Source organism: Xyrauchen texanus, chromosome 46 (assembly GCF_025860055.1).
Source record: "Xyrauchen texanus isolate HMW12.3.18 chromosome 46, RBS_HiC_50CHRs, whole genome shotgun sequence".
Lineage (NCBI taxonomy): Eukaryota > Metazoa > Chordata > Actinopteri > Cypriniformes > Catostomidae > Xyrauchen > Xyrauchen texanus.
This window is the reverse complement of record NC_068321.1, coordinates 9428556-9456114: the sequence shown is the minus strand read 5'-3', so window position 1 is coordinate 9456114 and position 27559 is coordinate 9428556. Positions and strand designations below refer to the sequence as shown.

General features: G+C 40.0%; 1 protein-coding gene across 3 annotated transcripts in view; it reads right to left on the bottom strand.

Moving 5' to 3' along the window:
* The window catches only part of scaper (S-phase cyclin A-associated protein in the ER), a 157385-nt gene that overhangs the window by 65503 nt on the left and 64323 nt on the right, over window positions 1–27559 (bottom strand). For all 3 annotated transcript variants that reach the window (XM_052119901.1, XM_052119903.1, XM_052119902.1), the window contains 4 exons: window positions 24297–24430; window positions 15395–15460; window positions 14390–14516; window positions 2796–2911 (listed from right to left, as the gene is read on the bottom strand). In XM_052119901.1, the coding sequence (XP_051975861.1) occupies window positions 2796–2911; window positions 14390–14516; window positions 15395–15460; window positions 24297–24430 (443 nt within the window). The remainder of the gene's footprint in view (window positions 1–2795; window positions 2912–14389; window positions 14517–15394; window positions 15461–24296; window positions 24431–27559) is intronic.

The following is a 27559-nucleotide window of genomic DNA, read 5'->3' as shown; positions in this document are numbered from 1 at the left end:
ATGGAATCCTACTCCCATGGGGGTAATATTAGAGCGGCATCTCTGCAGTTGTTCCTTTTGTAAATCACTCAGCTTATCTCAAAGGAGGCGGTCGATATGCAGCATTACAGTAAATAGATAATCTAGCGCTGCTGTAAGGGTTCGTGTCTGAGCCAACCATTATAGCATGCAGATGAAGGGGGAGCGCATAGCACATGCAGTATTTGCTTGTGCCGTACCCGTCACAGAGACCTGATCCCAAAGTGAAACATGGGGACAAAGATCTTACTTTTTGGAGAAATGTCCTCTGGTCTAATGAAACAACTGAACAGTTTGGCCATAATGGCCGTCGTTATGTTTGGAGGAAATGGGTGAGGTTTGCAAGCTGAAGAATACCATCCCAACTGTAAAGCATGGGGGTGGACGGATCATGTTGTGGGGTCCTTTGCTGCAGGAGGGACTGGTGCACTTCACAAAATAGATGGCATCATGAGCAGGGCTGGACTGGTAATCTGGCATACCAGCCATTTTCCCGGTGGGCCGACGCACTTTGGGGCCGATCAGGGGCGGACAGGCCATCAGGTGGTCCGAGCGGTCCGGTGGGTCGACCGCGAAACATGCCGAATGGGCCGCGATAAGGTAAAATGAGCCACCGCATTATGCAGAACGAACCACAAAACGGCGCTGCGATATGCAGAAAAGGACAGCGAACAAATACTAACAAAGTGTATGTAAACTTCTGACCCACTGAGAATGTGATGAAAGAAATAAAAGCTGAAATAAATCATTCTCTATTATTCCGACATTTCACATTCTTATAACGAAGTAGTGATCCTGACTGAAATAAGACAGGGAAAGTTTTCTTCGATTAAATATAAGGAATTGTGAAAAACTGAGATTAAATGTATTTGACTAAGCTGAATGTAAACTTGTGACTTCAACTGTAAATATATATATACTAAGCTGAATGTAAACTTGTGACTTCAACTGTAAATATATATATATATATATATATATATATATATAGTATATGTAGCTTTTCACTTTTACAAGTACAGGCTTGCACTAGCACAGCAAGGGACATATTAAAAGTAAACCACTTTTATTTACTGACTATTTGGATACAAGGATAACCATTGTATTTAGCTTCATGCTCAGCAGAAAGAAGTTTCAGCAAGTCGAGACAGGGCAGAGCCTCTTGTCGTGAAAGTGAAGCGACTGGGAGGCTACTTTTTTATCCTCAGAGAGGGGCCACTTCAGCATTTCATTGGACAACACATAAGATAATGACAGAAATGCCTTAAAGATCTTAGACCTCCTCCTGAGCTCATCAAGCGGATCTTTCAAAACAAGAAAGGAGGATAGCGGTAGATGTTTGCGGAGCCTGACCCAACATGCCACAAACCCACACACACTCTCAAACAGAGGTTAATCAACCTCTTCAAAAACTGAAGTTTATTAAACTCCATTATAATTGCAAACCCTACTTCAAATTTTCTGGAATGACTGAACGACAAGGAGACGGAGAGAACACAAGTGAGAGAATGAGAGAGAAAAATCAATAAACACTAGATGGCCTGTAAAAGCATTATAAATATAAGTAGCATTTCTCCATTAAGGGAGATTTGGAAAACAACAAATGCTAATGAGGAAGGCAAAGAGGCCATTCAAGTCCATTAGGGGCTCTCTCTGGCGCAAATAGCCTGCTCCCTGAGGTTATCTACTGGCCAGTGCCACTAGTTGCAGACCCACTACTCAAACCAGACTCCCATTTCCCAGTGACGGATTGGACAAATGTGCTTTCTGTATACCAGCAAAGGAGGGGTGCAAATGGATGATTCAAATGTAAAGCTTTTTATTTTCTAAACAAGGAGCATTCTTATTCATTAAAAATTCATAGAAGTATTTATTGAGATTCAGAGCGCTGGGAAGAAGGGAAATGACTTCACGGCTAAGTCACTTTGTGGGATTGGAAAGAGGCCACAATTCATGAGGGGAGATGACAGAATATTTTTGAGCTTTTAGGATTTGTGTGCTTTGTGTGTCTTAAGAACATAGCAGTCTTCTTATGGAGGATTTAACCAAAATGATTTCCAGTCAGAGCCATGGCCTAGGAGTAAGGGCAAATGTTCTGACATGTTGAGCTCTGGTGCTCATGTGGGTGATGTGAAGTCGAGTTCAGCCCACGAAATTTCCTGACCCCGTTCACCGCGTTCTCCCCATTGTTTCCTGCCCTCTTTTGACCATCAACATCAATGAAAGTACGAAAGTGCCCCCCCACACAGGATGCATTCGAATTTTTGAAAACAGCTAGACAAAGTGCAACAGAATAAAACAGAACAGAATAGGTGTCTAGAGATGTATTTTGTTTTTAAATTACAACTTTTAATGATAAAGGCATCCATCTGGCGCATGTTTACAGACCTTGATATAGACCACCAATTAAAAAATGCCAGTGGCAAGAACTGTGTTCTGTTTGAACAGCCCCTAAATCTACCCATGATAGATTCACAAACTCGATTGCAAAATGAATTGCTGTGGACTTTAAGTCAGTGATAGGCGTATGTTCATTGATATTGAATTAAAAACTATTTATGACTTCTAAAGCCACTTTTGTAATGTCTTTTCAATGTTTTACTCATCTGCCACAACAACATAATGTCTTTGAATAATCTATTTGAGGGCAAATATTGATAAACATTTATATGAGATAAATAAATAATGAAATACATAATTTGATAATATGGCATTAAATGTAATTATTTGAAGGTGAGCAAGTAATTAACAAGCTTGTCCGTCTTTGAGTTGATACTCACTTGAGAGGAATACGGGGGACCATGGTGGGAGTGGAGACTGCAGTGACAACCTGTAGGATCTGTTCCAGAGCAGATAACCCCCCTCCTACCTGAAATGCTACCTGATCTGCATTATTCTGAAAAAGAGAGGGACAGAGAGAGAGAGAAACACAGTCATAAACATGGAGAGGCGAACAGACTCAAGTATCACATTGTTTTTGCATAGGAGGTATCCTCGTGTTGCCTACCTCCTTTTTTCAAGAGGGGAGCAGGAGTGAAATTTGAAACAAAGTGATCCCAAAGAATTCCTGCTAAATCTCAAAAGTGCACAACTCCTCCTAGCCCCCCCCAACCAACCAAAACTCAAAGCAGGACAACAAATGCACATATCTGCACACAAAGCAGGGGTGGTCTGGTTAACAATGAAGAGCTTAGGGAATACATAAGAACGGAGTAAATTAAATTGTACGTTCCAGCAACATTTTATGTCGCAAATCAGCAATGCGCAAAACTACATATTTTTTTTAAATGGGCTAGTTGGTGGGTTGCATGTACGACTAGTCAACTAATTGATCTTCATAATTAAGCTAGCTATGGGTTCACCTAAAGGAAACCGGACACGTTTCATAGGGGGCATTTGCATAAGATGCATTCAAAAAGAGCTAAACAGAGCGCAAATGAATGTAGGGATCTTGGGACTGTTTTGAAGTTGAGAAAGCATCTTAAAATTGCAATGCTTGCTGGATGCTCAGAAAATAAAGCCAGTAGTGGCACAATGGCCAAAGACATCTGAACGTGTAATGCTGTGTAAGTACTAAAATCCGATAAAAATGTCACAACCTAATCGACTAGTTGTTTTTTTAGGCGACTAGTCGACCATGGTGACCAATCTCCATTCACAATTGAGTCAGGTCTGTGTGCCCCCCACCCCCCACTCAGGATTAACTAAATATAAAGAGAAGGAATGTTTTAAAAGCAACCTTCAGTTGTTGGTTATCATAGATACAAGCAGTAAAACTGTTAAGAGGGGGGTCAACCAAACGGTGCCTGAAACTCATACGGAGCGACTGAGTGTCTTTAAGTAAGAGGGGACGTAAAACAGTCATTTAACTGACGTGCTTCCAAATCAAACTGTTTACAGCGGGGACATTTTTACTTGTATCATAAAATTCTTCAAAGTTCAAAGTGGAACCCCTTTGAGTCATACGGTTTACACACGGTTTAAAGCCAAAGTTCCCCAGATCCCACAGAATGCTCTTCCTTGCATTGAGCAAAGGAAGTACCTCAAAAGGTTGGCGATGGGTTTGAGCCCAACGTTGATGCAAAGATACACATAAATCAACAGCTCTGAATTTCAAAGTGACTAAAGTTGAGTCATTTACTTGCTGCGTTGGAGAGGATATGAGAGTAGAAGAGAGGAGAGAACTCTTGCACGTACTCCATATAATGAGGTCAGATTCTCGTATATTATGTGACAGCACTCAAAATCAGGCTCTTCAAGATGTTTTTGTTCAGGGTATGGCGGGGGCTGCCAACAAGCCTGAACATATTGAATAGCAAACAGTGGAAGCGCTTTGCAAAATTACATATAAGCTCTTTTCTTGTCAATCACAGGTCCCGCCAAAGAGTCATTTGTGGAGATCCGGTGGCAAAAAGAAGGCTGAACCTGTGCCGGGGTTAAGAGATTGGAACAAGCTTGTTGTCAGGTACACCAAAGGTAGAGCGCGCTCAAACAGCGGCTGGGATTAAGAAAAGTTCACGTACAGTTCTGTCAAGGTGGCTGACAGACAAAAACTACCATAGCGCCTTATAGGGATGTAAAAAGTACTGGTACTAAAAGTCGATACAAACTCTTACTTCGATACTAGTCTTTTTGCAGTATCTGTACATAATTTGATATCTATATGTGTGCTTATGTGCACATTTGAGCTAATGGACGCACATGCCAGTACGATCAAATATAAACATTTTATAAAAATGTGATCTTGTGATCAGGCGGGGCAGCCCGCCTGATTCCCCTCCTGTCCGGGGAAGCTCAACTTGCGGCACAGCAGTTGCCGGCGACGAACCTCCTGGCCTACATCGATCTGAAGAGGTCTATTCTGCAGCGGGTCGGTCGGAGCCCGGAAGAGAATCGCCAGCTCTTCCGGGGCATGAAACTACGAACGTCCGATCGCCCGTTCGCGTTTGCTCAACGGCTCCGGGACGCCTGTCGGAGGTGGCTGGTCGCAACGTCGAGGGAGTAATCGACCAGGTGGTACTGGAACAGTTCGTTCAACGGCTGCCTCGGAAGACGGCGGGGTGGGTCCAGTGCCATCGCCCGGCGTCGCTGGAGGAAGCTGTTCGGCTGGCGGAGGACCACTTGGCGGCGATCCTGAGGGCGGACGAGCCCTCTTCTTCTTCTCTCTCTCTCTCTTTCCCCTTCCCTTGTGTCTGCCCCTGCCCTCGCCCCCTCCCCTATGTTCTCTCCTTCTGTTCTCTCCCCAGGGCCCGTTACTGCCCCGCGCAGGCGTGGAGGGTTCCAGAAACCAGCTCCCCGGCCTTGGGAGAATGTACCCTCCCATTTCCCGTCATTCAGCCGCTCTCCTCCTCAGGTGGGGGCGCCCGCCAGCACAAGTGCGGCCGCAATGCCTGGGCCGGCCTGTTGGAGGTGCGGAGACCCGGACCACTTCCGGGATCAGTGTCCGCTGATGGAGGTGGGGACGGTGGTGCGGATCTCCGACGTCCCGCAGGCTGCCCCCAATCGGGCTGGAGCATACCGGATTCCGGTAAGGATCAGGGGGGTTATTTACCAAGCTTTGCTGGATACCGGCTGCAATCAGACCACCATCCATCAACGCTTGGTTCAACCCGGGGCTTTGGGTTTAGCTAAACTGGTGAGGGTGAGGTGTGTGCATGGGGATGTTCACAAGTATCCCATGGTGACTTTGGCGATTAAATTCAGGGGAAGAAAACATAGTGTGGAGGCAGCGGTTAGTTCCCGCCTCACTCATCCGCTAATCTTGGGTACTGATTGGCCGGGTTTTGAAGATATTTTAGAGGGGATTTGCGCGGATGGGTCCTGCATAAAGAGGTGTGCGGTGTGCGATGCTCTGGCAGGGGAGGTGGTGCCGGGGCAGTCCTCGGCTGCTCTGAATGACGAGGGAAGGGGCGAGGTGGCCATCAAGTGGGCGGTCCTCACCCTCCGTTACTACCTGCTGGGGCGGGCCTTCACCCTCTGCTCGGATCACGCCCCACTGCAGTGGCTTCACCGCATGAAGGATACTAACGCCCGGATCACCCGTTGGTATCTAGCTCTCCAGCCCTTTAAATTCAAGGTGGTCCACAGACCGGCGGTGCAGATGGCTGTCGCCGACTTCCTCTCCAGAAATGGGGGGGGAGTGGTAGGCAGGCCGGATGACACCTATAGTTACGACGAACCCGGGTTGCAGTGGTAAATCATCAAGTGGGTTTGCATTGCCTCTGTAAAGCTTAAATAACGCACCCATCATCATAGTCCTGTCAAACCCTCCAAAGACAAGAGAGCTAGCCTCTCATGGTGGCCTATTTAAGAGGCATTTAAAGGGGTTAGCTGGGGCCTGTACAGTGATGGTGTGTGGAACTCGGTCCAGCGGGAGGTGTTTCGCCTTGTCCCTGTCTGTCTTGCTGTCTTGAGCAAAGTACCTGGAATCTGGAGGAGTTCAGGAAAGCGTTTAGGAATTAAAGATGAGATCAACATCAGATTAATAAAACACAAAGAATTTAACAACCTTACTTATCAATGGATCCAATAAAAAAAAACAAAAAAAAACATAGAAAGTAGGAAGAAACGCCCTGTCTGGGCTACAAGCATTAAATATTGATAGAGGAAATAGACTGGAAAAGAAAATTGGACAAACAATGTCCATCAAATTGAAAAAAATTTGCTATATGTAAAAGTCCAAATGATCCTGCCTTTTCAAGATAAAATAACACAAGTGAAACAACAGACCTGGATTTCATTAGACTGGCCCTAGTGTAAACAGAAAAGCCTGTACAACATTTTAGGCTAAATCCTCAACAGGACATATGCGGTTTTGCTGTGCACTTCTACGTGGTGTTACCAAATGTTACTTTAACGTGTTGCCAAGGGCTTCCCTTTCTCAATAATGTCATAGCATCTGGCATTGATATACCTTTTCAACAGGACACTTCAGAGAAGAAACTCAAATGCGAACAGCATGCCTTTACAATAGCAGGAATAATGTGTCAACACAGCATAGTGTTAACATAGTGTAACGTGTAAAAGAGCATCTTAACATAACAAAGGAGGGGCTGTAAAATGTTAGTTCTGTTGCAAGAAGGGTTAGAGATGAACAATGCTGGCAAAAAATAAATAAAAGAATAAAAAGAAAGAAAAAACAGATGTATATTCATGCCTACTCAAACTTGGTCATGATACCATGCAATGACATTAAACATCCAGCCAGACAGTAACATGACAAAACATCACACAGCATGTCATAAACAGAACTGGCTTGGGAGTGATGTGCAAAGCTGGTACTAATCCCCGATTCCGCACAATGGAGGAGTGCTGTCGGATCCACCTGGTGTGCCGCCCTCATTCAACAAAGGCTCCACTGACACTATAATAGGATGAGAGCCTGTGTTTTTATAATGGAGCACTTGAACAGAAGACTCGAAGACAGATCAGATGGTTAGGGGAATAGAAGAAGGTGGGGGAGAGGGTTAGGGCAGAGTGAATCTAAATTATACAGCTTGAGCAATCTTATTCAATTACTAACAAGAGTGGACGTTTATGCAGGGATAATCAAAGGGTCAGGCAGCTTTGCCTTCCACTGGCCAGCCAGGACAAGGGCACGGGTGCATGGTACATGTTAAGTGGGAGGGAGGGCTGGATGTGTCGGTGTTCACCTTCAACAAACCACTCTAATTAGTCAACATGAAAAGCCAGGGGGAGGGAAACACTCCTAAAATGCTGCATCCCTCTTGTAACAAATGAAGAACAACTGGCTGGGGCGTTCATTGACGGAAAGGTTTCACCAAGGTTCCATCATAGGTCCATTCATCTTTGGGCAAGAGCTGCAGTGATGTAAACAGGCCCCCGTTGGTTACAATGACAGCTCAGAATCTTAGAATGAACAAGAGATTAGGCATGCAGACTATGCACAACTCTGAGTTTTGTTCTCAAGTAGAAATACAGAAATATACAAAGTAAAGTAAACACAGACCCCATTTAGGGAAGAGGCCTCTGCTAACATCACAAGAAAAGGAAAAGAGTTGTAAACTACAACAAGAGCATTGTAGACAGTTAAGTAATAAGTTAGTGTTTTCAAGGTTTAATAGCACAGAGTTAAGTACACAATGGAAGATAGGATTTGCAGGGATTCCTTTCAACATTTGTGAGGAAGAGTTTGGCTTTGGGAAAACAATGAGATCCAATGGATAATCAAAAGGAACTATGGGAACTTTTAACAAAGCTGAAGAAATGGATTGTTGTGTTTATATTTCATCCTTAACATCAGTTACAGGTCACAAACTGGAAATGCAGTAAATGCTCTATAACCCTAACACTGAGTCCTAACTATAAAACGGCACACAATAATGAGAGTTTTTGTCCTAACCAGCCTTAATAGAGACGTTGATCGCATGGTTTCTATTTCTGCAGTGTTGTGCTGGTCCAGAATCCTGCTGCTTGTTACTGTATATTAAATCATAAGTATGTTCAATATGTTCTGATTAGCCTTGATTGTGCTTTGTCAGGCAAGCAACAATACGAAATTCAGTGAGGACATACAAATTGCTAGTCATTGGAATCTTATTGCATCTTGTCTGGTTAGAACATGGCATTAATCCACACTTACAAGAAAGCCATTGCATGCCTGGAAACAGTGAAAACAGTGATGTGTTTCGCTTCACATCGCACCAAGAACACAGAAAAACTCCACAACATTGATCAAGCTTATATTCCAAAACCAGCCACCCAGGGGCAATTCTTTTCAACATAGACTCTTTTAATACTCTTAATCTTCTTTCTCTTCAAACATACACCTGAAGGGCAACATGAATCCTCTACTCTCTTACAGTCACAAGCAATAGCCAAGTTGAACAAAATAATTACTAGACAATTAGGGTTTGAAAATTACCATACTGACAGCACACAGTGAAGGAATGCAAAAACTATTTCACGTTCTTTTTTGTACTTGCTAGCTAATTCCTAAAACTTAACCTGTCCTTCAACAGTAGAGAGACAACGCCCAATAACCTTGCACACATCTGTATGAATAGGCTTGTTGAAAAATGTGGTTCTTGTCATGTATTTCAATGACCCTGAAACAATCAAGCTGGAAAAAAAGAAAAAAATTAAGGAAAAAAAAAAAAAAACTTTTGAGCAAAATATGTGGACAATACAACTATTTGTAATTGTATTTACAATTTTGTAATGCTCTAGCCTTTATAAGCTCATTCAAAGAGGCTCAATGACCTTAAATGGGTTTCAAAAAAGGGAGACATCCAAAATGTGTTTTAGGGTTACTCCAGGACCAGGGAACCTGCTATAGACATTCAGGCTTGCAAGTGGTAAAAGGATTTGCCGCCTAGTGGATTTGAAAGCACACTTCAACACAGGAGTCACTTGCTTAATAAGATTCAAGTAACTCTGACACAGCCAATCCCTAATATTCTTCTCTTCAAAGCAGTTTTACACTATTCACATGCATGACTGCAACCAACATTTATTTGAAGCCTCCTTTACCCTTACTAATCAAACATGGGCTTAAGACAACCACAACGCTTTGAGGGCCCAATGGTGCCTCTTCCTGCAGCTTTGGGCCTCTTGATCAGGTACAGCTAGCCACCAATTGGCAACCAAGGGGGACCAACCTCTGACAGCCTGCAAATGAAGATGTAAATACTGGCTGCATTCTGGGCTCCACAGACCCAGAATGTTTTTGACAGTCCCTCAAGTGTCATAAAGGCAGTCAATTTCAGCCTGGCTTTTATTTGAAAGCAGTGACAAACACTCTCTGGAAGAATGTAAATATGTGAGCTCATTCAGCTAAGGTAAGGGAGCACATATCAGAGAAACGAGAAACTCCCCTGAATATTCCTGAACGACGAGGAAAGGCTCTTCGATCAACCAGTTCTCCCGGAGACTAAATGAAACCTAGTTTGACACAAAATAAACCATTAGAGGGCTCAGAGGGAGAGGCGGGCAAAGGTCGGAGACTGTGCCCAAGCAAAAGCAGCATGGGGAAGAAGGGGTGGGAGAGGCTGCGGTACTTGAGGGGGTAGAAGGAGTGTGGAGAGTCTGGTGTTGTTCGAGGAACTAGGGGAGATATTGGAAACTGAATCAGATAAGGAGATGCGAAAAAACCCAAATGCGTAGGTTAGTCAGTGACATGAGAGATGCTTGTTAGGTCAAATAATATAAATGCTTCTGACTTGAGGTGACTCTGAAGAGGAAGGGGTGGACGTAGACTGCCAATGAAGGAGGAGATGGGTACTTATTTGACTTTGTCATTGGATTAGAGGTGGAACTGCATTTGGAACCTTAGGTTCACAGACTTGCCTGGCTTTGGTGTGTCAAGGCCTGGGTGGAATGCAGAACTTTGCTGGGTGTTGCAGGTACTGGGCTGGAGGAATTCATGGCTGTGACTGACAGTCTAAATGAACTCCAGATACTGTACTCTTAAGAGTCTTATTCCCAAAAGACTACAAGAAAGAGTCTGAAGAGCTGTCATTTCCACAAGCACTTCACCATTTCAGCAACTTAGAAAAACAACAACGGTGGGAGTTCCTCAAAGCAAGGTCTCCGTGGAAAACTCTAGAGCGAGTTTATTTAGGAGGCCTTGGGGACAGTACACGAGAAATATACTCATGTTCTTGAAAGAAGCTGTCATTCGGAGATACTTCTAAACAGAACAGGGCCTGAAGAGGGTGATTAGATGAAAGGGTCCGACAATAGACAATCTGTTGAATGGAACATGTTGGTTGTATTATCAGAGTAGTACTAACAACTCATTACTTTTTTGGGACTTTTAGGAATGTGTGGACCCTCATGTGTTGTCAAAACTAATGATGCAGTCATTGGCTAAAACACATGCACAGGTTACTTTACTTCCTGAACGAGTGCTGTCACCAAACACAACTACACAAATAATGGCCATTTTCAAACAGTTTCCTGAAAATTCCACACATCTTCCTTTGGTAGGAAAAATAGCTAGCCCCGCCCTAAATGTAAGCCATTGGTTTTGAAAAGTTGTTTTGAAAGTGCGACAGAGCCAGTGCTCATGCAGCTGAAAACAACCCAGAATATTCCTTTAATATAGTTTAAGATGAAACATTTGGTGATGTCCTTTTTATTCATCTTAAATTGTCTTATCATTGTAACATATTCAGTATAATCACTATTATTCAACAGTGGACATGTGGTTTATGACTTATCATTACGTACCTTTTACTCCCTTCTCTGAGCTTACATTCTTCTCTCCTCCCTCTGCCCTACTCCTCACACATTAGCTCAGCTTTACCACCCTCTGCTGTCTCTTAGTTTTCTCCTCTCTCTCCAGAAACACCATTAACATCCTGCGACTCCTCCCACTGGTCAATACCAGCACACCATCAAGGCTCCATTCACCCACCCACAAAACCACTCCCACCCAACCACACATCCCTTCGTTTGATGAGTGTATTACAGAATGTCACCAACGGAAACTGTTAAGGTTCCCTTTCATTAGCAAACAATGGCATGTACCCAATCTATTCTCCTGTTATTGATCTGTGTGTATACTGAGAGTAACACTTATTTCAGGCCCTTGCTGAGACTGTGGTGTGTGAAAATCTCAGGAGATCAGCAGTTACAGAAATACTGAAACCAGCCCATCTGGCACCAACAGAGTATTCGGTTTGAGTATTTCTGTAACTGCTGATCTCCTGAGATTTTCATGCACAACAGTCTCTAAAATTTACTCTGAATGGTGACCAAAAACTAAAAACCGTGAGGGGCAGTTCTGTGGATGGAAAAACCTTGTCAATAAAAGAGGTCAACAGAGAATATCCAGACTAGTTTGAAGTCTACGGTAACTCAGATAACCGCTCTGTACAATTGTGGTGAGAAGAATGAGGGTTGGCGCTGTTTTGGCGGCACGAGGGGGACCTACACAATATTAGACAGGTGGTTTTAATATAGTGGCTGATTGATGTACATGTCCAGGGACAGAAGCTTGATGTAGTACAAGAATTTAAATATTTAGGATTAATAATTGATCCTCAGCTTTCTTTAAAAAACATGTGAAGAAAGTTGTGAATTCAGTGAAAGTCAATCTAGCCAAATTTAGATTAATTAGAAACAGTTATCTAAAGACCGTAGTATTATTCATGAATGCTATGATTATTACACATATTACATATTGCATGACTACTTGGGGCAGTGGTGGCTCAGTGGTTGAGGCTCAGGGTTACTGATCAGAAGGTTGGGGGTTCAAGCCCCAGCACCACCAAGATGCCACTGTTGGGCCCTTGAGCAAGGCCCTTAACTCCAGGTTACTCCGGGGGGATTGTCCCTGTAATAAGTGCACTGCAAGTCGCTTTGGATAAAAGCATCTGCCAAATGCATAAATGTAAATGTACTTGGACACAAACATGCAAGTCCATTCTTAAACCAGTTGAAACGGTCTATAAGCAAGCTCTTAAGGTATTAGACAAAAGGTCAAATAGTTTCCATCACTGTGGGATTTTAATTAAGTATTCTTATTTGAGCTGGGAACATCTGATAAAATGTGCTGATTTAGTGTTGGTTTTTAAGATTCTGAATGGTTTTGCTCCACCCATATTCAAGGAGTAAATTTATAAAATAACAGGAAGGTAAACAAGAGATGGTACAAGGGGTGATGGTAGCGTACCATTGAGAACAAGTATGTCTAGTCAATTATCCTTTGCTTTTAGAGGAACCCATGACTGGAATGGACTTCCAATAGAATTAAAAGATCAAACAAGTCACGGTGGTTTCTCTAAACAATACAAAAATGTAGTCAAATCAAAACGGTCAACATTTATTAGGTATTTAGTGTAATATTTTGGTTATGAATTTAAATTTGTGGAAAATTTGAGGGGAAAAAACACAATCACAGATCACATAAAAATATGAATGTGTTCTCTCTCTCGTATTTAACATCAACCTGCCCAGGGACTACAGATGAAAATAGGCCCTCTTGGCTAAATCTGGCACATTTTACATTGATATTATGTTTCTTAATGTGTATTTTCCCTGATTAAATAAATCAATTAATACAAATACAAAATTTTATAAAAGCCACAATGCACAACAGTAGCCAGCAAGGCCAGCCAAGAGCTTGGAAACATGTTTGGCTGTTTAACTAACGGGGAGCTATGCCAATTAATAACATCTGCGGCAGTGAAAACAAGCACCTAATCTGGCCCTCATTACCAAATAACCAAGGGCAGAGAGTTGCGGATGGAAAGCGATACTCTGCATAGACTGCGAGACGGGGAGGACTGCAGCCAAAGCCTTGCAGTTCAGGGGAGTCGGTGTTGAGAGCAGCCTGGAGGTTATCTTCAAGTCAAATCCCTCCACAAATACACACACGCACGGACACACATTCAATCCACATAGACTAGACTTTAGACAATAAAGCTCCCAAGCTCTTGATTATTCCAAAACTGTGACTGAGAGTTAACAAAGCAGTAAAGACATCATATAACCATTCAGCTTTGTCGAGTAAAAAAAAAAAAAGAGCTTTGCTCTCTCTGTGATGTAGCGTTGTCATGTCATCACAATACAAGTAGTCTATACTAATCCCAGTGAAATTTCATGATTCTAAATACCACAGCATAAATATGCTATTGTACACACTCATTTTTTTTAAAGTTCAATATTTATTAATAATATTTATAAATGATTTAATTTGCAATATTAGTCATTTATTTCATTTATTAATTAAGCAGACATATTTATCCCAAGTGACTTACAAAAACACTTACTACACACGAGTTATATAGTTATTAGTAATGTGATAAACAAAAAAAAATGGCATGAACCTCTTCAATTATTGCTCCACCAAGTAAACATTGTGTAACGTTTGTCCAAATAATTATTATTAAAGAAAAATGTGTTATAAAAACTACTAAATATATTAAAAAGTTGTATGCCATTGAACACACGCCTTTCATTAAAAGATATATATATATATATAAAATATGTATACATTATATTAATTGTATGCATTATTAATTTATATGAATCTATTCATTTACAATAATAACATAAGCAATATAATAATAACAAATGAAAACAACGGCATGTAGCCATTTAAGCATTCCTCCATTAAGTAAACCTTGCTTAATCGTTTTTCAAGTAATTATTCAAGTATAAACATTTATTTAAAAAAGTGATGAGTGGTTTACTCGAACCAGTTTTTTTATGTTTCATCAAGATCCGATATTTTGTGGATTTTACTGATTATGTGTGCAGCAACATTCCTCAGAGCATGAGCACAAAATAAAATGCTCTGAGGTGCTGGTGTCTGTTCAAGAATATGTCCGTTTCCTTTAGAATTATGAATAGGTGAAACTGCTGAACTCTGTCTTGAGCAAGAAAGATAGAGATCTGCACAAACCTGTTTCTCCAAAATTCGTGAGATTTCTCCCAGGGTTCTGTCCAGGCCAGACACTTTATTACTTGCCCACTGGCCGCTGTCCTGACCCTGCTGTTGCTTTACCAGGTCCTTTACCAGACGCTGGAGCCTGGAAGCAAACACAAACACACACAACTAAACATGTTTGTTTTTATATTATGGTGAGTTGACTTTAAAAGCTAATTGAATAACGTTCACAAAACATGTCAAGAACACGTCCGGGTCATATTTCACCTTAAAATCAAAAGAAAGAAATACGAAAGAAAATTCAGCTAAAATATTAAGCCTATTTTAGGACTATTTAGAGCTTTTGCATTGTGACATTTTCATCACAATTACGCACGCAAAACAATAATAATAATAATAATAATGCAAAAATTATAAAATAAAAATGTTGAATGATGTAAATAATTTGTTCATAAAAAAATGTCAATAAAAAAAATATATATTTCATGCAAAATATACTGTTTTTTTTTTTTTTTTTGTTGTTGTTGTTTTTTGTGACCTGGACATATTTTCATTGGATTATCCCAATTATTCTTGCTATACCCTAACCCTACACCTTACAGAATCTTTTGGCATTTTTAGATTGTAATTAAGACATCATTTATTCCATTCATTAAACCGTTTTCTACATGGGGGCCGTTGAAAGGTCTGCACAATGTAGGGGATTTCAGGTTTTACATCTTAAATATGCATCTGAAATGATAGAACCTGCAATTTTTAAGTTTTATTGTTGCAGGGACCAAAAGATAACAAACCTGACCCACACAAAGTAAAACAGCAAGAATAATAAAACTTAAGAGATATTCCTGCCTACATTGCTTAGCTATCAGTATTACATTATCTAACGGGCCAAACTACAAAAGTTCAATTAAGGTAAGACCAATCCTGGCATCATTTGAAACAGAGTTTTAAAAACACAGGAGCACTCTGTAGAAGACGTTAGCTTGGGTATACGATCAAAAACTGTAACCGGGAGCTTACTTTGCCTTGTAAGGAGAGTCGGGGATCTGTGTCTTGGCTTCCATGCATGTCTCATACTCCTTAGCCCTGAAAGAGAAAGACAAACAAGTTTGTCAGAAAGAGAAGGAGAGAAAAACAGAAAGAGAGCAACAGAGGAGCCTGATGGCTGTCAGCCTGAAGACATGAGGAGATAAGACGACGTGCGGAAACAAAGGAAAAGTCAAGAGGTCAAGCTAAGCCTTAAACTGTTTATTTAGTCTTTGGGCCACACTAGCAGCAATCACAAACTAACAAGCATGAACGAGTCAAAAACACTCTTCACAGCAGGCTATGTTGTTTCACAGCGGGACATGACAAACTCTCTGATGGATACAATATTTAAAGGGATAGTTCACCCAAAAATTTGAATTGTGTCAAATTGTGTTTTACACACCCCGGTATTGTTTTGTTGTTACAAACTTGTAGGACTTTCTTCTGTGGACCACAAAATATATATTTACAGGGTTCCCACACGTTTGGAACAACAAGAGGCTGAGTAAATGATGGCAGATTTTCATTTACTCAACTAAATCCAGAAATGTTAAATAAATAGGAGTGATTGGTAGTTGCTTGTGAATTACCCCCTTTACATCCTATCATGAGGACCAGAGTCAGAGCCCAAAATAATGTTTGCTGTCAGTCAGCACAGGAAAACTGGTGTGTTGGCCACCAAGCAAAATTCCTGACAATCACGCATCCTGCTCTGTCAGATAAGAATGATCGATCAGCTTCTGGAAAAAAAAAACTTTGATGGATGTTCAGGAGCTGACAAACTCTCTTTCCGGAAGAGAACACTGAAAGTTGAGTGGTCAGAGAAAGTAAGGACCAGATCAACCTCAAAAGATTAATAGTTTGATTTTGGAGTGAATTTAAAGTTCATTTGCAGGTGCTTTGGGTTTAGTATAACTGGGAGAGGTTTTCATTGCTTACTAACTTAAACAATGCAAGCATGTTTCTCATAGGGATGAGCAAAATAAATAAATAAATAAATAAATAAATAAATAAATAAATAAATAAATAAATAAATAAATAAATATATATATATATATATATATATATATATATATATACACACATATATATACACACACACACACACACACACACACACACACACACACACTCGTATACACACACTCGTATAACTTTTCACCTGTCAATCATTTTGCTCATTGTCATAGTGCTGTATTTGAAGTGGATAATTGAGGCTATAATCCATAATGTTTCACAGTTGAGGGCACTATGCGTCACTTGAATTTGACGGCCACAGGAACAAACAATGCAGCCCTTTTGCTCGGTATTGGTCTCAAAATTATATTTGGAGGGTGGGGTTTTGGAATGAGGGGGCGTGGCTATTTCAACAGCTCAGTCACGTGAAAGCTTCAGAATGCTAAAAATCGCTTACAGCACCAGTAATGCGCTCTTGTGCTAAAAAAAGCTAGTCACAGTGCCACAAACAGAGCACAACGCAGGTGTCTCAAAATTGCATTTTTAACTGTTAAACTTGACAGCTTAAAAAAAAAACTCCTGCATAAGCCGCAGAAAAAAACAGTGATACACAGTGCGAAAGTCAAAGACAGTGCTTGTCTGAAAAACAGCACAGATGGATGCAAAAATGGGCCCACAAGGGGTTAAATTTGGAAATGCGCATCAAGATAACAGCATTTTTCCATTCAGTCCGACAGTGATTGCCTTATTGTTAAATGCAGTGAATTTGTTACAAAGTGGTGATTTGATGCTATCATGGCAGAGCTGGATAGAGGATGAATTTAGAGACACATCTTCTATGACAGGGTCTTACTGTGCTGACAGTAACGGTCACACTGGGCATGCTATAATATAGCACAGTACACTAGAGTCTAAAAACTCATCCTCTTTAAACTCTGCCACTAAAACAATTAAAGCAAAACGTAAAATGTAAAAAAATAAATTAAATAAATCTAGTTGAACATGTTGGACAATGAAATTAATGTACATCTACCAAGATAAAACAAAATTGCAAGGTTGAATTGTTTTTTTTATATGGGGTGGTGTGTTAAAATCAATAAAGTTAAGTCGAGCATCTAATCACTGGTAAAGCTAAACATTTGGTAAAAGATCAAATGCCTGCAGCAGATGCTGGGTCAAGGTAGTCGAAAAATTCTATAATGTGTCAAAGAGTTCTGGAGAAAGGCCACTGGGGCATACCAAAGTAAATATTTCTCTTGACTACTAAAACTGTTGGACTGATAGGGACATTTTTAAGGACACTTGTTGACCCCATCTCTTTGGGGTGAAGGTATCACCGCATTCCCCATAAACAATGAAGGCCAATTCTGATATAGTCTGAGGAACAGAACAATCCTAACTGACATGGAGACTCCAAATGGCGGTGTGCTTGGTGAAACAGTGTGAACCATACCTGGCCTCGTCCTTATCCTCCAGATTACAATATACCTCTATGACAGCTTTACGCCTGCACGGGTTAAACGGAGGGACAATTGCCGGCCCATCAATCTTTGAACGCGGCAGGCCCCATGAAACAGGCCTGGCACCATAAATATTAGTAACCAGCTATGGGAGGGCTACAAAGCAGAGCTAATCATCAATTCATCACAATGTGCCCCACTATTCACCTCTGCTCATGCTGGACGCAGACCGACCCCTCCCTCAACTGACTGTAAAACCATCAATGACTCCAGACGGATAAAAAAGAAAACAAATATGTATCTATTTAAAATGTGCAATGGGAGGCTCAGGCATTTTGCACTCCCAATTACAGAAAACATTTGGCTGTGCAATATTTTAATTTAGCATCTGAGAGGCTCTCAATCAAATGGAACGTAATTTGACTGATGATGAATAAAAGAATAAAAAAGGGAGGGAAAACTGTAACCTGTGGAACACATGCACAGAGAGGAATGAAGTTGGATCAGTCTATAAATTCTAAAAACATATATAAGGGGTTATATGTAGAATAAATATTGGACACATGCCGAGATTGGAAAGATTTACATGCACCTGATGGTAAATAAAGGTCAATGGTAAGCAGAGTCCAAGTGTCTTAAAGTCAGCGCTTTGGTCTAGTGTTTAAGCACACATGCTCATACGCCTGTCCCAAATGGCACACTTGCAGTCTAGTATCCTTTGTTTTCCTTGAAGTCCATGACATTGTAGGTCACCCCATTCGTCATTTTATGATTCAGACGGGTGCTCACAAGAACCTTTTCCTCAAAACACCCTTTTGTCAAACCCTCACAATTGCCTACTAGACTAGACTACCACCTGACTACCACCCTGCATTTAGGGTGTATTAAAACTTGGTTTGGTTGCTAGGTTAGAATTTGAGTTTGTATTCTTCCCCCAGCCTCCTGAATCTGCAGGTTTCTGATTATATCTTAACTACGGGATGATTGGGTCATCAACATGAGCACCAAGAGTGGCAGCTGTTTACCACTGTAACTAGGTAACAACTGAAAATGAGAAGTTTCATTGGGCTATTGACGTATTTGTCTCTTTGGATTTCCACCAAAAACTTTACATGAACAGAACAGCACTTGCGTTGGTCTCATCCGGATGCATTAAACGTGCAGAATGTGAGCTGCTCTCTGAAGACAACCGAACCCCAGGCCACCTTCTCAAGTAGACTTGGATGCAGTTGGCGGGTGTGCACCAGTTTGGAAAACAGTATTTACACCAACCAAACAAACCAAACTTCTATATCAAATGAACCTGAGTGTGCACCAAAAGCACTAGTGTAAATGCAACATAAGTCACCAAGGTTTGAATACATAGGAGCCCCATTTGGGTCCAAATGGTGCACCTAAAGTGAACTGGTAGTTTTGTGGCCATCACCTGTATGTTTCTGTGATGTCACAAGACCAAAAGGTGTCCCATTTGTCATTTTAGGATTGCCCACCCTGATACAGACTTTAGAGTGGATTGCTATCCAACAATCTATGTGGCATGTCACCAAAGTGTAGACTCAAATACGCAAGGATTGAAGTAGTCATTTGGGACCAGGGAAGATGTTAGAGACAACCGGGAACATTGATCTGGGCCCTCTGACAAGGTAAGGCCAACTATGATCTAGCCTTCTCATTGAGCCCCAGAGGTGTGGCCCCACCCTCACATTTTTTTTGTCTTAAGCCCAGTGAACTAAATTAGCTGCTTTTCCACTACCGGGCCGGAGCCAATAGACTCAGACCTCGAGCCCAAGACCAAAATCGATTCCCGATTCCCACAATTGGACAATTAGGCCTGCAGCGTTGCCCTAAAACCCACCGTTAATAAGCCGCCTTGGTGCCAACGTCACACACCCTGCCCATTTCACAAGCAAGAGGGAAGCTCACGCTGAGGTATCATGTTATCTAGAATATTAAGTTAAAATTTTTGTATCGTTTGTAAACATTAGCTAGCAAACAAGACCTGATTCAGTGAAACTCTGACTTTGTCATTGACCCCACCTCAATTAGAGTTGACTTTGTTTGGCACAAGGGTAATTGGTGGGGCAAAGGAAATTGGCCCTGAGACAGCACAATGAAGCCCCGGCAGTAACCGTGGGAACGCAACTGGCCATGGCACGCCCGCATTTGTCTAGATAGTGGAAAGGCTGCTATTGATGGCCTTGTATGGGATAGGACCACTAATCCATGATAATCTTTCTGGAGGCATGGAGTTTGTTTACAGCTTACAACATTCTCCCCATTTCCTATTCACTCTTCGCCATCAATAAAAAGTGAAAAAGCCCTTCCCCCCCACAAATAGTATTTGTGTGAAAAAAAAAATATTTGTGAGAATCAGGGGACTGTGGCCATATGGGCAGAGCTATAGCCTACCCTGTGCCCAGGTTTACTGGTGCCCTGTAAGGACACTCACTGGAAAATGTATCCATAATTTCCTTGTAGTTCTGTACCCTACCTTCCTATCTGTCTTTCTATTTGGAATATTTTGTCTGAGTGAGTAAAGTGAAAGCCTCTGGGGGTGCTGAACAGGGGGTCTTTTGTGTGCCGCCCCATCTCTAAGGTAAATCAACACACTGTTCTCATGCCTGTGGAAAAAGACAAGCAACACACACAGCCAAACAAGAAAGAAAAGCCATCAGAGAGAAGGAAAGAATTAAAGGAATAGTTCACCCAAAAATGAAAATTCTGTTATTATTCAACCTCATGTATTTCCAAACCAAACCTGTATAACCTGCTGCTGTGGCACACAAAACTAGACATTTTTAACAAAATCTTAGGCACTCTTTTCGAAATAATGAAACTGAATGAGGACTGAAGCTGTCAAGCTTCACAATCACAAAAAAGCTCCATAAAAGTATAATTTGTCATAGAAGTTGTCCATCCAACAACTCAAAGTCTCCATATGATAGCTACTGTCTGAGGAGCAGACCAAAATATTTATCCACTAAAACCCTAAAACTGATATGAGTTTTCTTTGGTTCATGAGTGCAGTCATGAAGTCCAATAAATGAACGAATCACATTTTTGAGTCACATCTTTAAATGAATGGATTAATAGTTCACACAATTGGTCTAATTTGTTCCCAAATCTGACTGATCAGGGAGCAGCGGTTAACAGCCCAGTACTTTTTTAGGGATGTGTGAGACTAGTTGACTAAATGGTTCTAATGCTGCTTGTCGACACTGGAATTACTTGTTGGATATTATTTCCCCCATTAAACTGACCATCATTTTTACACATTCACATTTGGCTTTATATTTTTACAGAGGCTGCACTTTGGCTTAGCCTACCTGTTAATTATTTCCTGACTGTTTTAATATGTTTAGTAATTTTTACGTTGTGAATTCCGTTTAGAACAGGCTGGGTTGCTGTATTGGTCTTGCACTATTCACTCAATTGTTTTCAATAAATATGCCTGTTAAATATTTGCTAACATTGATTCAGTGACTGCGTGTCATGTTCTATATTTAATGTACATTGATGATAATGCAAGGCTAGCACATTGCCCCTTTTCAGTGGAATTTAGCTTCAGATTTGGAATAGATTAAGTATTTTAAATTGGTCGCATAAACATCTTTTTTTCCCCTTTTCTGAAGGTTGGTTTCTTTTTAGAGTAGTCGATTTGAAAATAATTTGTTTTTGGGTGAACTATACTTCAAGAGCGAGAAATGAGGTGAGAGAGATTCCAAAAGTTCACAGCCAACATCCAATGCAGACACAGGCGGACATGCTACTTTCACAGTAATTAAAACCACACATGTTTGCACATGAAGAACAAGCCATATATTTAAAGAGTAAATCAGGGTGCAGCTAAGGAAATTACAAAGCTTTTTTTCCACGCCACGGTAGTGCCAAGGACTGAACGGGCTTAACAATGACACTGGAAGACAGGACAACCTGGGAGGGCCATGAAAAGCTCTCTAGTGTTTTACAAACGCCACACTGTGCTCCTATAAAACGGCTCATTTCCACCCTGTGGTGGAGCCGGCAACCTCAGCAGGCCAAGGCAGTGGGCGGCCATGATTTATGAGCATGTAGCGCCTGTTCTCTCTCTTTCATTCTCTCCTCCTCACCCTCTTTACCTCACCGTGTGAGTGTCACGGGGCTCAGTGCAGGAGTGATGGAGAACAGAGGAGGCTCATGTTGTCACTCTCCCAGCCAAAGCTCAGAGCTGCTTTCTGCCCTGTGAGCTACCTCTGAATTAATGAGCTCAGGAGCAGCAGACTGTAGGTCTCCTTTCTACTGCATGTTAAGAGACTGTTAGTAGACCTCAGAGATAGTTGGTAAACTGTTAAAACACAACAGTTACCATTTCTGAGTCTTGAGTTGTAATAATTTTAACACCGCAAATCTAACTTACAATGTCAAAATTCTCAACTTTGAAATGTCACTACAGCATACTGATATTATTATCTACAACTGACAAATTTATCTTACGAACACAGTAATGTTATTACAACTTACAAAATATTGTTATCTACAACATAGAGATGTTACTGAAACTTGCGAATGTGGAAATTTCATTACAACTTCATTACAAATTATTGTTATCTACAACAGAAATTTTATTGAAACTTACTAATGTTGAAATATCATTACAAGTAACAAAATATTTATTAAAACTAATGTAGAAAATGTATTACAAACAAACAAATATCATTCTCTACAAAATAAATGTTATTGAAACGTTGAAATATCATTACAACTAACGTAGAAATATCATTACAAGTAACTAAATGAACAAATATCGTTCTCTACAAAATAAATGTTATTGAAACATTGAAATATCATTACAACTAACGTAGAAATATCATTACAAGTAACTAAATGAACAAATATAGTTATCTACAAAATAAATAAGTTGAAATATCATTACAACAGACACATTTCTTTACAACTAGCCTTGAAATTTCATTACAACTTACAAATATCATTATCTATAATATAGAAATTTCAATACATCGGATGTTGAAATTTCATAACAACGAATGTTGAAACAACTTACAAATATTGTTATCTATAATGTAAAAATTGTATTAAAACTTACAAACGTGGAAATGCCATTACAACGGACATTGACATTTCATTACATCTTACAAATACCATCCATCTATAATGAAGAAATTTTATTAAAAACTTACGTGGAAATGCCATTACAACGAACGCGGAAATGAAATTACAACATACGTTGAAATTTCATTACAACTTACAAATATCATTATCTATAACGTAGAAATTTCATTACATCGGATGTTGAAATTTCATTACAACTTACTACTTATTGTTATCTATAACGTAAAAATTGTATTAAAACATACGAACGTAGAAATGTCATTACAACTTACTAATATCTTTATCTACAGCAGATAAACTGTATTACATCTTACAAAAAGAGATATTTCATTACAACTAACACATTTTTATTATCTATAATGTAGAAATTGTATCAAAATTTACAAACGTGGAAATGCCATTACAACTTACAATGAAATTTCATTACAAAATCTACTAATATTGTTATCTACAAGAGGAATTTTATTAAAACGTACGAACGTGCGTAACTTACTAATATTGTAAAATATTGTTACTAACATAGAAATTACATTTATTATTGACTTATATAGGAATTCCTAAAGTTTGTACATAAAACGATTTAAAAAACAATCAATACCCATGCCTTACTGTTAAAATGATTGTCTTAACCATCTGCTGAAGGACAGGTCCTTAACTAAAACTTCACAAAAGCCCCCCTAATACACAAATCACACAGAGTGACGATTATCAGCTTAAGGTAGTCACGTGAACGTAAAGTTTTATAAAAAGACACTGACTTTTAGTATAGACTAATCTCATACCAACTCTGCTGCTGTTAACCCTACCTTCAGCTGAACTGACAAACAACCATACCACATTTACTCTCATACTTGCACTGATACACATACACAAACAACAATTGTGACAGGAGGCAAAATTGATAGTGCCCAGGTCTAGGATCTGACACTGCGACGCGTTCCCTCCTATTTGTTGATTACTATCGATTTTCTTTGATACTTCATTTAAAAATCAATAGTTGGAAGAGAGGAAAACAGGCATGCTTTACACATAGTTTAACATACTATTGTATACTAGTGAAGCCTTCAGTTTTGGCAGCGTGGTGGCAACCAATTAGGAAAAAAGCTCTTAACAGGTGAAAATGGGGGGGTCTAACAGATCGATTCTCAATTTTTCCTCCCCAATCACAGAGAGTGGCCATAAATTAAGCTCATCAGTGTTGCCTTGCGGACAGCCGGGATGCACATCGCCTCTGCTCTCAATCTCCTTGTCACTCATAAAGCTCTCACGTACAGCAACACCACCCTCAAGCCACACAGAGAGAGGGAGAGACAGACGAGAGAGAGAGTGAAAGAAAGAAAGAAAGAAAGAAAGAAGGGATGCATCACCTTGAGTTCATGCGTGCCCGCAGTTTCTTGGCCTTTTTTCGAGCTTTCTGCCTCTCTTCTGCATCTTTTGCATTCTCTGAGGGCATGCTGCTGTCCGTCATGTCTACGATGTACTTTTTTTGTGATAGGTGTTCCTGCAAATAAAAACAGGAGAACATTTTGTTACAACAAATGTCACACTAGATGTTTTTGTGCAGTTCCAGGTTCGATTGACCTTAAATTTGAAATTTGAAAAAAGTCCAAAAAGCAATGTGCTACGGTCCATAACATGTAATAAATAACATTTTTGTACATGTATTACCTTTTTGGGTTTGGACTACAACCTAATGTACCATGTGTGAAAAAGGCATTTCCATTCTGGCATTCAAACCACAAGACGTAAAATATTAATCCAGTGAATTGAGCGCGAGAAAGCTTAATGAGGCAGTTCTTGGTGGCACTGGAGTGAAAGCTTCCTTTAACTAGCCCGTACTTTGCATAAACGCATATTACATTCTTTACAACTCCATGAACAGTCCTCTCGAGTCATTACTGTACGCATCTATCAGAAGCCTAAGACACAATGGAATAAAGACACGTGGGTTTGTCAGAGTAGAACAGTGCGGGAAGAGATTACACATGAAAACGCCAGTTTTGCAGGACTCTCTCCACCAAGCACATGTCCAAATGCTGGGCTTCAACTCCCACACTTGGATGTAAAGCAAAGCCCCTCCATTGAAAGCGCAGGTGTTACCCTCATTGTGTGGCAAGTAGAGTTCTCCATGGCCAGGCATTGTGTTCTGTAATTATGACTGCATCTCCTCCACTCACCGCTGGCATTAAGGTGGCGGAAGTGCTGAGAGGGGAGAAAGGTATAGCTTTCCGTCTCTTTCTGATGATGCCGATATTTCCATGGGAAGAAAGATGTATGTAACTCAATTTCGTACGACTTGATGCATGTGCCAGAAAGCAATTATCCAATTATCCTGTCATCTGGCACCTCTGAGGATGGGAGCCATGGGTAAGAGAGATAAGAGTTCCTACTCCAAGTCAATACTTAAGAGACTGTATGCTAATGGTAGAGGATGGGGCAAAATATATGCTGGCTTGCTTCTGGAGCTACAACTTCAGAAATATTGGTGCAAAATTGGATGCAGCAACTACATATCCAGCACCCTCTTTGCAAGTTTACAAATGTAGATGTTATATGTTTTAATGAAAGTTTTATTTTTATTGAAAAAAAAACACATTCTTTTCATAATAACTTAATAAAAAGGAATATTCCATGTTCAATACAAGTTAAGCTCAATAGACAGCATTTGTGGCATAATGTTAATTGCGACAAAATATTTTGACTCATCCGACCTTATCTTTAAAAAAGCAAAAACTGAAGTTGCAGTGAGGCGCTTACAATGAAAATCAAATGGGGCCAATTTTTGGAGGAATTAAAAGTTGGAAATGTGAAGCTAATAATTTTATAGAAGAACTTCTTTCTTCTGTTAAAACTCAAGCATTAAATGATCTTGTCATTTTAAGGTTTGTTGACAATACATCGTCATGGCAACGAAGTTGTAAATTTGGCTATAACTTCAAAGAAAAGGTTAATAAGCGATTTAATCACACTAAAATCATGTTAACACAAATATTGTTTACATCTTGAGGCTATGTTTTACTGAGTATTTAAACGTTTATGAATTGGCCCCATTCACTTCCATTGTTGGTGCCTCACTGTAACGCAGACATTTGCTTTTTTAAAGAAATAGGAGGGGCAAGACTAAATACATTTTCGTGATAATCAATATTATGCCACAAAACGTTAAATAAAAAAAAAATGGTGCAGGACCGTGAGATGGGTGGCTGTTTTTAATGGTAAGTTCTATATTATGCCAAGAGAGTTGTTCCCTGTGCTTCAACAGTTGTTGTTCCTACATCATATAATGGGGTCATACAACAATGCCCATGATACCAGATGAAGTATACTACTCACCTGCATAAATAAAGAATGTACTTAATTAATGGTCGAGATGTACAGTGGCAAGAAGAGTATGTGAACCCTTTGGGTACACACCTGCATATGAATAGATTGGTCTTAAAATCTGAATTGATCTTCATCCAAGTAACTAATGAACAAACAAAATCTGTTTTAACAAACAACACAAATTATTGTATTGCTTCTGTACATATTGAATACATCATTCAAACATTCAGTGTAGGTTGGTGAATTCCTGGGCTAAAGTTGAAAAACTAGCATCCAATTAATTAAACGTGATTAGAGGTGTGGGTTAGAGCCATTTTGACATATAAAAAGCTTTATTCACAAGACCATTCATCACAAAGAAGAGATCTCAGAAGACCTACGATCAAAAATTGTTGCTTTGCATGATGCTGGAAATGGTTACCTAAATTATTCGACCAGTTATTAATTCCAATGGTTCACTTTTTCCACAGCACTGTGACTGTTTAATGGGATGTGTTTAATAGAGACATAAAAAAAGATTACAATTGTTTGTGTGTTGTTAGCTTAAGCACATTGTGTTTGTTTATACTTGTGACTTTGATGAAGATGAGATCACATTTTACAACCAACTAATGCAGAAAACCAGCTAATTCCAAAGGGTTCAAATACTTATCTTGCCACTGTACATTCTCCTTCAATGCAAATTTGGATGCACCTTTTTTCTAGATATGGCTCAGGTACCAAATTCAATGTACATCTATTTACATCAAGATTATTTGTTCACCTGTTTTATTGCCATAAGGTGAAAATCATCAGCCTGATTGTTTAGAAAATTAACAGCACATTTATCCTTCATAAACTGAACAATTTAAGCAATCATTGATGTCCACAGCACAAACGTTGCAGGACAAGTTATATGCTGAAAAATTAGGGTTTGAATCAAAATAATTAAAAAGTGATGCGTGCCTAAGCGATAACAAATAGAACAAACATGAGATCACTAGTTCTTCCAAAAGCTTTTTGAGGGATCATTAATGCTGAACAATAACTAAGTGTTGAAGTTTTAATGATCATGGCACAAACAGCCTTGAATGATGGACACCTGTCCTTAATGAATTAGTTTCAGATAAATGTGACAAGTTGCCTTATGGACCTCCATTTGAAATCTGTACATTTAAATCATATAGTGTTTCAAATGGATGAGTGATTGTGTGTGCGTTTGAGGGGGCATCCCCTGCATCCCTCGGGACCAGGAGTCGAGCCCTGTAGTCATAACCATTGCCTCCCTCTGCCAAGAGAGGCATCTGTTGAGTAATCTCTCTGAAAG